The 12,723-nt window shown below is 54.0% G+C and overlaps 1 protein-coding gene across 7 annotated transcripts in view; it reads right to left on the bottom strand.

Annotated features, from left to right (window-relative positions):
* Positions 1–256: 256 nt before the first annotated feature.
* The window catches only part of MTMR3 (myotubularin related protein 3), a 128,650-nt gene continuing 116,183 nt past the window's right edge, over positions 257–12,723 (bottom strand). For 3 of the 7 annotated variants that reach the window (XM_052655189.1, XM_052655190.1, XM_052655191.1), the window contains 7 exons: positions 10,156–10,326; positions 8,817–8,962; positions 6,659–8,060; positions 5,450–5,560; positions 4,910–4,998; positions 4,164–4,190; positions 257–2,345 (listed from right to left, as the gene is read on the bottom strand). In XM_052655189.1, coding sequence (XP_052511149.1) covers positions 2,174–2,345; positions 4,164–4,190; positions 4,910–4,998; positions 5,450–5,560; positions 6,659–8,060; positions 8,817–8,962; positions 10,156–10,326 — 2,118 coding nt within the window. In that variant the 3' untranslated portion in view covers positions 257–2,173. Of the gene's footprint in view, positions 2,346–4,163; positions 4,191–4,909; positions 4,999–5,449; positions 5,561–5,601; positions 5,744–6,658; positions 8,061–8,816; positions 8,963–10,155; positions 10,327–12,723 lie in introns of those variants that run through there. The other 4 variants (XM_052655192.1, XM_052655193.1, XM_052655194.1 and 1 more) reach the window with 4 other exon arrangements.

The following is a 12,723-nucleotide window of genomic DNA, read 5'->3' as shown; positions in this document are numbered from 1 at the left end:
TAGCTGACTGTGTGGTTTGCCTTTTTAACTTTGGAGATCATAGGGGCAAAAACCATCAAGGAAATGTGCTTCAGTGTGGGCATCAAGGTGCAGGCTCCTTGCCAAGGTCTAGAGCTAAAAAGAAATCTAGCTTTCCTGTGTCAAAGTTCAGTTTCTCAGCAGCACCTCAAATTGCTTTGGTGTCAGAGGGAAATGGGATGAAGGGAAATAAAACCACAGGGAGAAAAATCAGAACGTGCTAGCAAACGCTACCATGCGGAACACTAAACTTTATTCACTTTATTTATATATTTAACAGTTCTAAAGTATTTACTTCTTGCTTTGACAAAAAATGAAAAATACAGGAGCGCTGATCGACTCCTCTTTAGGAGAAAAGGGTTATATGTACAGCTACGGAGAGTTACGGTTCCTCCTTTACATACAAAGAAAAATATTAATAAAAAAGTGCTTCATTGATCAAAAAAGGGCTAAGAGCTGCAAGCATTTATTCACACTGTACATCAGACCCAAGAAACCCGTAATCATTACCTCTTGGCACCTGTCACTAGGAACTGCACAATCTTCAATTAGACTGATTTCTCCCAACCTGCAAGGCCTGACCACACGGAGTGTGGAGGAGAACTTACACCCTGTTTCACTCAATGCAAATTCTGAGCAGCCTGCTGCCACTGGAAAGTCAGCCGTGCTCAGGTGCCCTTGGCTTTGCCTGGACTGACAGCTCCAGGGAAGGCTTCGGGCCAAGTCTTAGCTATACCCAGGCACACACAGGAGCCACCTTCCTGAGACACAACTTGCCCTTCGCCAGGGAGCTGCTCCCAAAAGGTCAGGAGAGTTCCCAGGCTGCACCCCCACTGCTCACCACAATCCGCCCCGTTACCAGTTAGCAGCTTTTTGCAGCGCCAAGCAGGGCCCTTCCCCAGGGAGGGAGGGCAGGCACAAACATGGACACCAAGATCACAAAGCACACACCTAAACTCTGCTCCACCCTTCTCCATACCCACCTCCACCACAAATCCTGATTTAAGGCTCTTTGAGTGCCTTATCAAAGGGCCACATCAAAGCTTGCTGAGGAGAGGTGCCTTGCATCTCCGACGGGCTATGTCCCTTCTCTAAGGAACCCTGCAGTCACCACGTCCTGCGGCTGACAAGCAGCACAACAGCAGGGCCAGGCTCCAAAGGGCGGTGGAGGAAGGCTGGTTCTGTGGGACACGCTCCCCCTTCTAGACGCTTGCACTCTGAAAGACCGATTCTACCCTCAAGGGGGAGATCCAGGATGGTTTGGGAGTGGGGCCGCTTGGGAACTCTGAGTCTGGACTTCCCTGTGCTGGCCGAGGAAGAGAGTGTTTGGGGGACCAGGCCTGTGAGGGGGCTTTCAGGCACTCCCCGGGCTCAGCGCGCACTCTGGCCTTGACCGCAGCAGCAGGGCGCTGTGCTCTGGCCGGTCTGACGCCCAAGGGTGGGAAGAGCTGCCGGCCTGGCTGAAGGGGCTGACCACTGACAGTGAGGGGAGCCCAGACACCTGGGTCCTTTAACAAGATAACAAGAGAATCCTGTGGAGGAGGAGATGCCAGCCACCCACAGCCAGCCCTCTCAGGGCCTCTGGAGGGTGCCCCCTCCCAACCCCACTCCCACTCCTCTGCCTGTGGCGGGACTGGCCCAGCCCCTCTCGGCGGGGAGAGGGCATGGGGGCACTGCTCTTAGGGCAGATGCTCTCGGCGTCCTCAGAAGCAAAGGTTTCCACTCAGCTCTGATGTGGCGGTGGTAACGAGGATTGGTCACAAACGGCAGTACCGGCGTTATTCCCTGCTGTCTAGCTCAGGCCTCCACTCCTGACTCAACCAGCCTCCTCCCATCCTGAAGAAAAAAGCACCGCTCAGCATCGCTTGACAGCTGGCAGCCTCTGGTCTTCCATAAAAAAAAAAAAAAAGAAAAATTTTTCTTTTTTTTTTTTCAAGACAACCAGGGTACTTTTCTCTTTTTTGGAGGCAGAAGGAGGATAGAAAATGGAGGGAAAAAAAAGTGGGGGTGGGATGGGAAGGGAGGACTCAGCACATCCCAGCGGCACACCCCAAAGGGCCCCCATTCCAAAGCACACGGGCCTCTAGGTCTGCCCAGGCTGCGTGGGCCTGTCACGGGAGCAGCTTGGCCTCCGCCCGCCCCAGGTCACGGAGCTTCAGTTTGAAGTGGCAGCAATGGGCTTATCCAGTTCAAGGTCAATGCTGGAGCTTGTGGGATGCAGGCTGCTATAGCAAGACTTGCACACTCGGCTAGGTTCAAAGAGCTGCTGGCTGGGAACTGGAACCTTCTGGTTACAACAGCTGGAGCAGAATACGTTCCCACAGTTCCTTGAGATGAGAAAAAACAAAAGCAGAGTTAGTGTCAGCAGCAGAGACAGGCTGGGGAACCAGCTTCCGAAGACGGGGCTTCCTGGTATGCAACTCCGATATGCTGGAGACGGAGACTCCTCTACACCAGACAGTCCGGTGGGTCTGACCCAGGAAGAAGCCAGGCAGGGAAGGGAGCCCTCCCGAGCACAGTCGCACACCACTTTCACTTTAGGGTCCAGGACACTTGGCTGCCTTATCACTACAGCTCAAGGTTACCAGGTGTCAGAAGGCACTGCTCAACAGAGATCCATGAAAGCAAACAGGCCCAGGGCGGAAGGCAGCTACTAGGCTCGATGGCTGAGTCTTGGCCCAGGAAAACCCTGTGGCCACACCCACCTGAGCAATGGCCTCTGTGTAGCTTGACATCATGAAGAGGCCAGAGACCAATTCAATTGGTCTCCGAGCCGCTCAGATGAGAGAAACCTCCAGGCCACCTGGGGAGTGAGAAGCCCGTGCCCAGAGGCTCACAGGCAGTAACAGAGCAGGCTGCTGCCCTCTAGGACTGCGGTGCTGCCGGCATGCGAAGCCAGGAGACGAGCAACCAGTGCCACACGCTCAGGGTGAGAGGACAATGCAGGTGAACACGCGTGCACCACACCCCCGATCAGACAAGGGTCAGTCACTTTCGTGGGCCACTCTGCTGCCCGCATGCATCTCCAGGGAGGATCTGATCTCTGAAAGTCTGACTGCACCCTGACCTCTCACCCTTCCTCCATTTGAAAGCCCAGCTCTGACGCGTGTGTGCAGCACAGGTGTCTGCACACCCAAACAGATGCTCTGTATGGCCTCCAGGAAAGGGAGCTGGCAGAGGCTGAGGTTCTGCTCCCCTTACAGCCCCACTCTGGGGAGGCCCTAAAATCAAACCCAATAAGCCCAACAGGAGACTCCAGGAGTCTGATGCAGCCCTCCAATGACGTGGGGTCAAAAGCTAAAGGGGAACTCCTCAGCCAACATCACTCACGACCTTCTCCTTTATGCTCCTCAGAAAGGAAACCCACTGCTGGATTAAGGGCCACTTAAGCACGAAAGAGAATGCTGAATACCCTTTGTGGATGAAAGAATACCACAAAAGGAAAGGGGCAATGAAAAGACGGAAGGAAAACCAACACACAAGACTTCATTCTCTGGAATGCAGTGAGTAATTCACAACTGTTTCTGAAAAGCATGTATCAGTAAGAACCTGTGGTTACAGAGAGAAACTGCCTCAATCTATTTCTGAATGTGTGTATTTATTTCACATACCTGCTGGAATTCAACTCAAAGGCCTGACATGAATTGGATAAGCTAAGCTTGTCTATCTGACCTCTCTCAGGCAATCCTGATGGATGCCACGTGGGGTCTTGCCTTGCAGTTTTTAATGCTAGCAGTTCTCTGGAAAGACCACCTCTGTTTGGTCCTGGGCTCTTTTTTTTTTTTGTACTGACAGTACTATTCTGGCATCTCAGGGAATGACTGACCCAAAAAGACAAAGCTCTAAATACCCCTCTACTGGCCACTTCACAAGACCAGCCCCTGCTGAAACACCCCTCCTGCCATCAGCCAGATGGCTCACCTGACCTGTGCGGTCAGCAGGCACACCCTCGGCTGCAGCCTGACCAGCTTCCAGTGGTCTCCTCAGCCAGCGGCTGTGGTGCCTCCACGCCCCCAGCCCACCTGCCTGTGCTCCCAGACCCAAGCTTCATCCCAGTGAGTGCAGAGAGGGGGAATGGGAGCGTTAGTGTGGAGAAGTTACTGTAGATGTGCAGACACCACAGGCAAGCTGTTGCAAATGCTCACCACGTTTGATCAACACGATCAGTGTCCCTGCAAGGAGGGGAGAGAGAGCTCAGAGGAGAAGCCAACTACAGACATCTGGGCTTGGGGTGAGGGCGGGGAGATACACAGTCCTGGAAGCATCATCGGTGGACAGAGAGGTGGTTCCATTTTAAACCAGGTCCACTCATGCGGGTGAGCTCTGTCACAATTCAGATCAAATTCCTATCCCAGGAACACCATTCTCCAGTCACCACCCCACCTGGAGCAAAGCATCCATAGCCACTCACTCTGCAGCCCAAAAAGAAGAAAGAGCCTTGTGGACCGAAAACTGTGTTCTCAGCCAGTCCCACCAGCCCCCCACCCCCAAGGAGTATGAGGTCAGGGAGCAGGGCAAGGGGCAGGCAAATGAAGCTCCCTGCCCACAGCAGGAAAGCTCTTTTGCTCACAGCAGCCATGCTGCATGGGAAGCACCTTCACTCTAGGAATAAAAAGTGGTGGTTTGGGTGGGAATAGCTATTGTTCACCAATCAAGGAAGAAAAAACAAAAAGGGACATCGTTTGTACATTTCAAAACTTACAATCACTCTAAAATGGAAGACAGACATCAAATGAAGTTCTGTAAACACCGATTTCAGAAGCACAAAAGGTGGGCCAGGGTCCTGAAGACCCTTGGGTCTGCCAGCCAGATGCCCGCATCTCCGTCCGCAGGCTCTGCCCCAGCCTCGGCCCCCACACCCCGCCCGCCCCGCCACTCCCCCCATGGGTACCTGCAGTGGTGCTTCCGGCTGGCAAGCCAGAAGGCACTGTCGCAGGCGTAGCAGTGGGCGGCCAGGTGGTCAGGGAGCCAACGGGTCATCTGTAAAACATTGGGGCCAGGTCAGCGACAGGAGATGGGCCACCCAGCTGGAGCCAGTGGAGCCATGCTGGGGCAGCAAGGGTCACAAGGACCACACCGGCTCCAGTGGTGCCAGCCAGTCAGGCCTGATGTCAGCAGTACAAGAAAGGCGTCCAAATCGTTCCCCTCAAGGGGACTCCAAGCTCCCTTGAGATCAAGAGGCAGCCAGAGCAGCCTGGCGGCTGTGAGTGGGCAAGGCTCTAGTGCAGAGGCACTGAGGAGAGGGCTGGCTCAAGCCTCCCTGGCTTACAAACTCCAGATGTGGCAGGATTCATAGGTGCTGAGACTCAGCGAGGGCCGAGTGTGTGGTGAGGTCTTCCCTTGGCTGGGGCAGGGGGGACAGACGATGGGGGTGGAGAAGAACCGCTAACAGTTGCATGGGTGGCACTCAGAACAGGGGCTGAGCCTGTACCTCCGTGTCCTGTTTATCCACCTGCTCCCAGCTGGCTTCAGAGAAAATCTCTGTGCTGCAGCGAGACAAACAGTTCTGATCCAGATTGCTTTCCGAGTCGGGAATTGAAGTCTGTTGGCAAACAAACACAGCTGAACAGAATGAACCTGGTCTCCTCCCAGAAGAAGAAAGAGCTTGGCAAAGAAGGGAGCACGGGGAATGTGGGCGGGCCTGGGTGTTAGGGCTGCTGAATCTCTAGGTGCCTCAGCCATCGAGAGCTGGGTTGAGCAGGTGCAGAGACAGGGTTGAGCTCAGCTGGAAGAGAGATACACAGATCTAAGGCCGGGTGCAGTGACTCTGGAGTGGAGGGGCAGGCCTCGGGCTCCAGGGAGTGAGTAGGCAGAAGTGACCAGGGTGGAGGGGGAATGCCGCGTCGGCTGCTCCAGGGGACCTGCCAATCTAACCCTGCCACTGACACCTGTGTGCTGAAACAGTGCTTTGGGCGTGTCCTCCTTTCTCTGAAGGACTCTTCGGGAAAAAAATGAAAAAACCAAGTCAGTTTGAAGTGAAGTCACTGGATGAGCCCGCCTTTAATGTACGCTGACTGATTCAGAGCCAGACTCATACCTGTTCTTAATCACGCCGAGTCAGACCCACCAGGAAGCAGAGTGTCTCCCTGAGACCCTCCCCTCAGGTACTCCCCCCTCCAGTCACCAGGCCCATCTGCACTAACTCCCAACCGTGCTAGAAACCAATCCTCCTTCCCTTCTCTACTGCCACCACCTGCCACAAGATGGGCACAAATATGTTTAAAAAGAACTAGACCTTCCAAGCCACAGCTCACGGTACTTGGGGGGTGGGGACTAACTGCTCACTAGCTATTGGGGTTAGTACAGGCACTGCGACTGCACAGGCATATCTGGTGTTGCTGGATGAATGTCACTCTGCGAGTTCACGCTCTTCAAGGCCTGACCCTCTCTGCACAGAGAGCTGACCCGGCACACAGCGTGTGTGCACTGGCTTCCCGCCTCTCCTGCAGACAGGACGCCTGCGGAGGGTGCGCCGGCGGGAGAGCAGCAGCGGCGCGCTGCCGGTCACCTGGCGGGGGCGGTCTCCAGCCTCTCACCGGGGCCACTCTAAACCTTTCCGACTGCTTCTGAAATCTGGACAGAGGGCGCCCGGCACAGCGTGCCCATCTGTGCAGCTATGGAGGCACCACGGTGTACTCACCACTTCATCCCCAAAGTCCCCGTTGAAGCGCAGGGAGCTGGTCAGGTACTGGCTCTCCAGGCGACTCCTCAGCTCCTGGACTTGTTTCTTCAAGGTCTCCACTTCCTGCTGGTGACCTGACTCAATCTGACGCAGGCGCTGCTGGATCGTGTCCGTGTACACGGGCATGCCGTCGTCGTCCAGGTGGCTGCGGGAAGGCTGCTCAGGGCTGCCAGCGGCCGACGGTCTCCCCGAGTGGCCGTGCAGCCACTTGGGGTGCAAGCTCCTCGCGTGGACGTGGGCAGAGCTGCAGCTTGTGGCCGACAGCTGGCGGCTCAGGGAGTCCTTGCTCCTCCCGGTCTCCCCGTTGGCGCAGTGTCCATTGGGGGTGGGGTACTTCTGGAGGGTACTAAGCCCTGGGGGCTGCTCCAAGGCTTTATTTTCAGTCTCTGGGGCACCGTTGCACACAAGCCCCTCCTTACATTCGGCTAAAGGCAAGGCACTAGGAGAATGCGCTGGGCTCCGGGCGCTGCCGGGGGAAGTCCTGTGCACCGCAGGCCCCAGCTGGGGCCTCTCCGCCAGGCTTCTCTCTGCAGGCCTGGGCTCCATGGCTGGAGGAAGCATGTCCTTGCCACCGAGCCGGCCACTGTGGACTGGGCCAGGTCTGTGATGGCCCTGGGGCCCGCTGTCTGACTTCACTTTATCTTCCATTAACATGTCCACAGACCCATCCATGTTTGGTCCTCTGGTCTCAAATGAAACTTGGGAGGGCAGAGAACTTGACTGTGAGGTACCCGAGTCAACCTCCACACCTGCTGAGACGGGAAGGGCTGCCTCCTCCCTGACCTCTGCCGTAGCTCCTATCTGAGACAGTTCCACAGGGACCTCCTGGGAAAGCTCTCCCCTGGGGGGCTCCTGGAGAGAACTGGGGAGAACAGTGTGCCCGCCCTGCTCAGAAACAACCTGTGAGAGCCCAGGAAGGCTGGTGCCTGGGTGGCTCCTTAGGGCAGCCTCACCCACCTCTGGCTGCTGATCAAGTTCACAGGCTGAGCCCTCGGGGCTCTTACCCCTGCTCCCCTGCTCCAACAGAGCCTCCTCTTTGACATCCTGCACCCCTCTGTGGGCAGGCTCCTCTACCCCACTCTCCTCTTTGGTGGCCTCTTGCAAAATGTTCTCCATCTGCCCCTCAGCTACTCCAGCTGCAACAGACAGCTCGGCACCACCCAGCACTTTGGTCGGTTTCCCCAGGCTGTCAGGCTCCACAGGCTCCTCCCCAGGACCGGCCAGGGTGCTCAGTTCCAGCGAGCGACGGTGCTCCTGCCACTTCTCGTTGAGGCTTGGGTCACTGCTGCGCCGGCTGGCCAGAGGCACTGTGTTGTCGCAGGCGGTGGTCAGATTGTCAAATGATCGGGTCTTTGGTAGCCTAAAGAAAGGAGTTTGGGGGAAATAAGGATCTGAGGTTGTTCTGGGGGAAGTCAGAGACAACAGGTTTTAACAGGCAGTCATTTCCTCACTGGCTCCATCACAGCTACTCAGGGAGCTGTGGCATATCTGGAATAAGGCTCAGGCTGCGGCAGGCAGAGGTCCAGGCTGAGACCTTCTACTCTCGGGCACCTCCCCTACCCCATGCCCAACACATACAGATGAACTAACACCAAACACGGTTTCAGAAAGACAATCTTCATGATGCTTCTGCATTTCTCAATTAGTGGCAAAGAAAAGTAGTGTTGCTGGTTTTCTGACAGTACAGTATTTTAAATTATTGCTCATCAGTCTGAATTCAATGAAGCTAAGTCGTAGGTTGCAAAGCAGACTATCCTCTGATAAACTCTGCCTTTCAAGGGCAACGTCACAGGTCACAGCAGAGAGGCAGGAGCACAGAGCTGTGGCTGCAACTCAAGCCAGAGGGTCACAGGGACCCAGAGGATCTGCTCCGTCACTGAGAAACTGCCCAAGAACAGAGCGGAAACGGTGCCCAGTACTCTTCAGGGACGAGGCTCAAGCGATGCAGAGCCTCACAGCTCCAAACCCTTACACCTTCCCTGAGAAAACCTCAAGAGAGCTAAGAAAGACGTGTGGAGCCAGACAACGTCAAAACCTCTGACCATCCCTGCGTACACCCCAACACAGGAATACACCCACGAAGGACCTGAGGACTCGGCATCAGCCCCAGGCTCACCGACTCAGGGGCGGGTCGTCGGGGCTGGAGCCTGGGGCTGGGTACGGCGCACAGCTGTCGTCCACGGGGGTGGACGGGGATGGGCAGGGCAGGTACACGGCGCTCCACAGCATCAGGTTGCGCACGTGGCACACAGGGTACAGCACCTGAGGAGAGAGCGGGGGACACTGGTTCAAACAAGCTCCCACAGGTCTGTCAGAAATGTCTAGAAACGAGGGGAAGAGCAAGCACCAAGTGGGAATGCCCAGCAGTCCTCCAAGATCTCCAAAAGCCATTACATGAGTGAATGCACCTCTTATCTGGGGCCAAGAGCAGGCGGTAGACATTTTTCACCAGAGAGCCTCTGTGAAATCTAAACGTTTTTCAAAAATCCACTTCTCATTAGTTATTTCTTAGGTCACCTTTACTGAATGACTGGCTTTTCTCAGCTTAATTTGTTGCTTTTACTGCACAAGAAAGTGAGTCATTCTGCTAGATGGTGATTGTCTGTTCCCTGGTACAAAGCTTGGCTTCAGAACACACTGTCAGACCTGTTTGATAGGATCATCTAAGTTAATCATGTGGGAAGGAAGGAAGGAAGCTTTCTTCCATACTGCTACTTGTCCAGCAGGCACAGGAGAGAGAGAAGCAGCTAGCTCCAATCTTTCCTTGGACTACTTAACTGAAGTAAGAAGCTATTCATTAATAGTCCAGCAAATCAATGTAACCTCAGATTAGCCTCCTTGTGACTTAGCATTTAAGATGCACTCTGCCACGAGGAACAAGACCATGGACCAATGCAGAGATGTGCGCGCTTCCTTCTCTCTGCTTAACAGAAGGTGTTCCTTTGAGGAGCAAAGTCTTAAAGGAGCTGCCAGTTCTCCATGTGAGCGGAGGATCAGACAGACATGCCAGCATCACACGCAGCTTTCTGCTGAGGCAGAAGCTGCAGTGGGTATCACCGCCTGTTGACACTGGGAAGGTGCGGGGGGCCTGCAGCGCCTTCTGAGCTGTCAGGCATCCAGGGGAATGACCTAAGTGCCTCTCCACTTGTCAGGAGATGCTGGGAGTAGGTTAAGCTCTGGCAGAGACGCTTAGAAAAGACTATTATCTAGAGTGGCCAAGTAGAGACGTGTGTTAGGTCAAACCACCCCGAACAAAGAGGGGTTGGAGGCAGGGCAAAGCATAACCAGAAAACAGGCCTTTCTCGGGACAGAGTGGTTGGAAAAAAAGGCAACTAAGCTATCCAGAGGCCACCGAGAGGCCTTCGAGAAAACAGCCGCTTCTTGAAAGGACCCCATGTGTCCCCATCCCCGAATTTATTCTGCTGCTGAGAGCAAAAAGGCTGAAGGATACATACGGCCTCTGACTGAGAGGAATACAGCAGGTTTTTGAAAGCCTTGTTGCCTGCCCGAAGCAGTGACCACACAGAACAAGTCCGTTCCTGAGTGTGCTTCTCTCCTCTCTCCTTGGCGTTGTTGCACAGGAATGTTCCAAAGAGGCAGGAATAGGTATGCTGCACCAGTTTCACCTGAGATCCAACATGAAGCAAAATCAAGCAAGGGATACATGTTTTCTGGGGGGGGAAGTCAGCCCAGCAGAGCCACCTTCCCCAGCACCCCTGATGTGCACTTCAGCTCACACTCGGGAAGGATGGGGGAACCAAGTTGCAGCCTCCTCACAACCTCGACCACCATCACTCCTGACTCAAAAGGGCGTTGGCACCCCCATCCTCTCAGCCGCCCTGTAAACAACTTCCAAGGTCCTAAGTTAACTGGGCACAAGAGCGGGTCAGTGCGCCACCAAGTCTGAACTGAGGGCATACTTCAGAACAGCTTCTTCAACACGCTGCTGTGGAGCAGCCCAGACGTGTCTATGAGTGCAGAGGAGCAGCAGTGAGAAGCCTGCTCTCCTGCCCTGGGGAGGCACGAGCAGTGCGATGCACAGTAAGGCAGGAGGGCAGGGAAGGAGGTGAGGCGCACGCAGGGCAGTGAGAGAGGCCTCAGCGGCAGAGGCCTGCTGAAAAGGGGAGAGCAGGGCGTATGCGCACTGGGGGACGGAGCTGGGAGGCCACTCCAGGCAGTAGCAACCGCGAGCGCGATGGTCCTGAGGGGAGCACAGGCTTGCAACTGCTGAGGAACTGGAGGAGGTCAGTGTGATGGGCGGACACTGCACAAGGTGAAGGGCGGGGGGAAAGAAGCCTGGACGGTAACCTCTGCAGAGCCCTGCAGGCCTTAGAGGGACTGTGACTTTTACTGTGTGGAAAAGCAGAGTCACTAGAGGTTTCCTGACAGGAAAGACACAGTCTGTGTCATGTTTCAGAAGGACCTCTGAGGCTGCTGGACCTGGGGCAACAGCTGACAGTGGCCTAGATCAGTGCTGGGAAGAGCACAGACAGCAGTGAGTTACCAGGTCTAGACACATGTTTAAAGCACGACGACAGAGTCTGCCAATAGACTGAATGCGGAATATGAAAGGAAAGTTGAGGACAACATAAAAGCTCTGCCCTAAATGAACTGAAGGACTGAGTTGCCATTTGGTGAGAAGGAAGACAGTTGAGGTGGGGAGATATAGATATTAAGAACTAAGTTCTGAAAATGAAATATCATTAAGACATTCAAGTGGAGATCCTAAGCAGTCACAAGTGGATCAGAGCCTGGAGTTATGTACAGACAGAGGTCTAGGCTGAAGACTATACATGTGGGAATCACAGAGAGCAATTAAAGCCAGAGGACTGGATGAATCCCTAGAGAAGGAGCCTGAACTCTGGGGCATTCCAGCGTTCAGAAGTGGGGGGCAAGGAAGAACCGGCTAAGCAGACAGAAAGGACCAGCTGGTGAAGCAGAGAACTAACAGTGTGTGCTAGAAGTCAACTGAAGAGTGTTTCAGAGAGGGGTGACTCAATTATGCCAAATGTTAGCGATGAACCAAAGATGAAGACGAGTCAAAAGGTACAAACTTCCTATTATAAAACAAGTCAGCGGGATGGGACGTGAGTTAGGGGGATCTAAGTTAGGGGGTCAGACGTAAGACAGTAATACTGTGCTATATATCTGAAAGCTGCCAGGAGAGCACATCTTAAGAGCTCTCATCACAAGAAAAAACTTTATCACTATGCATGGTGACAAATGTTAACTAGGTTTTGCAGTATCTTCTAGCAGATGTGAGAGTTGGGACTATAAAGAAAGCTGAGCACCAAAGAATTGATGCTTTTGAACTGTGGTGTTGGAGAAGACTCTTGAGAGTCCCTTGGACTGCAGGGAGATCCAACCAGTCCATTCTAAAGGAGACCAGTCTTGGGTGTTCACTGGAAGGACTGATATTAAAGCTGAAACTCCAGTACTTTGGCCACCTGATGCGAAGAGCTGACTCATTTGAAAAGACCCTGATGCTGGGAAAGACTGAGGGCAGAAGAAGGGGACGACAGAGGATGAGATGGCTGGATGGCATCACCGACTCGATGCACATGGGTTTGGGTAGACTCCAGCAGTTGGTAATGGACAGGGAGGCCTGGCGCACTGCAGTTCATGGGGTCGCAAAGAGTCGGACACGACTGAGCGACTAAACTAACTAACTAGCAATATGTGTAAGTATCAAATCACTGTTGTATACCTGAAACTAACAAAATGTTATCTATCAATTATACTGCAAATTTTTTAAAAGGTGACTGAAAACTGATCACTGGGTTAGCGTCGTGAAGATCACTGATGACCTTAACAAGAGCAGCTCTGGTAAAGTGGGGTGAACACCTGGCTGAACCAGGTTTAAGAGAGAAGGCGAGAAAAACTTGGGAGAGCAAATGTAGCAGACCTGAGGAGCTCTGCTGTGAAGAAACAAGACATGAGGTTGCAGCTTGAGGGGACGCAGGACCCAGGAACAGGTGTGCTGAGATAGGAGGCACTGCACCCCGCTCGTATGCCGACGGCAG

Source organism: Budorcas taxicolor, chromosome 17, assembly GCF_023091745.1.
Source record: "Budorcas taxicolor isolate Tak-1 chromosome 17, Takin1.1, whole genome shotgun sequence".
Classification (NCBI taxonomy): domain Eukaryota; kingdom Metazoa; phylum Chordata; class Mammalia; order Artiodactyla; family Bovidae; genus Budorcas; species Budorcas taxicolor.
Note: the sequence above shows the minus strand (reverse complement) of the source record. Positions and strands in the feature narration are given on the sequence as shown.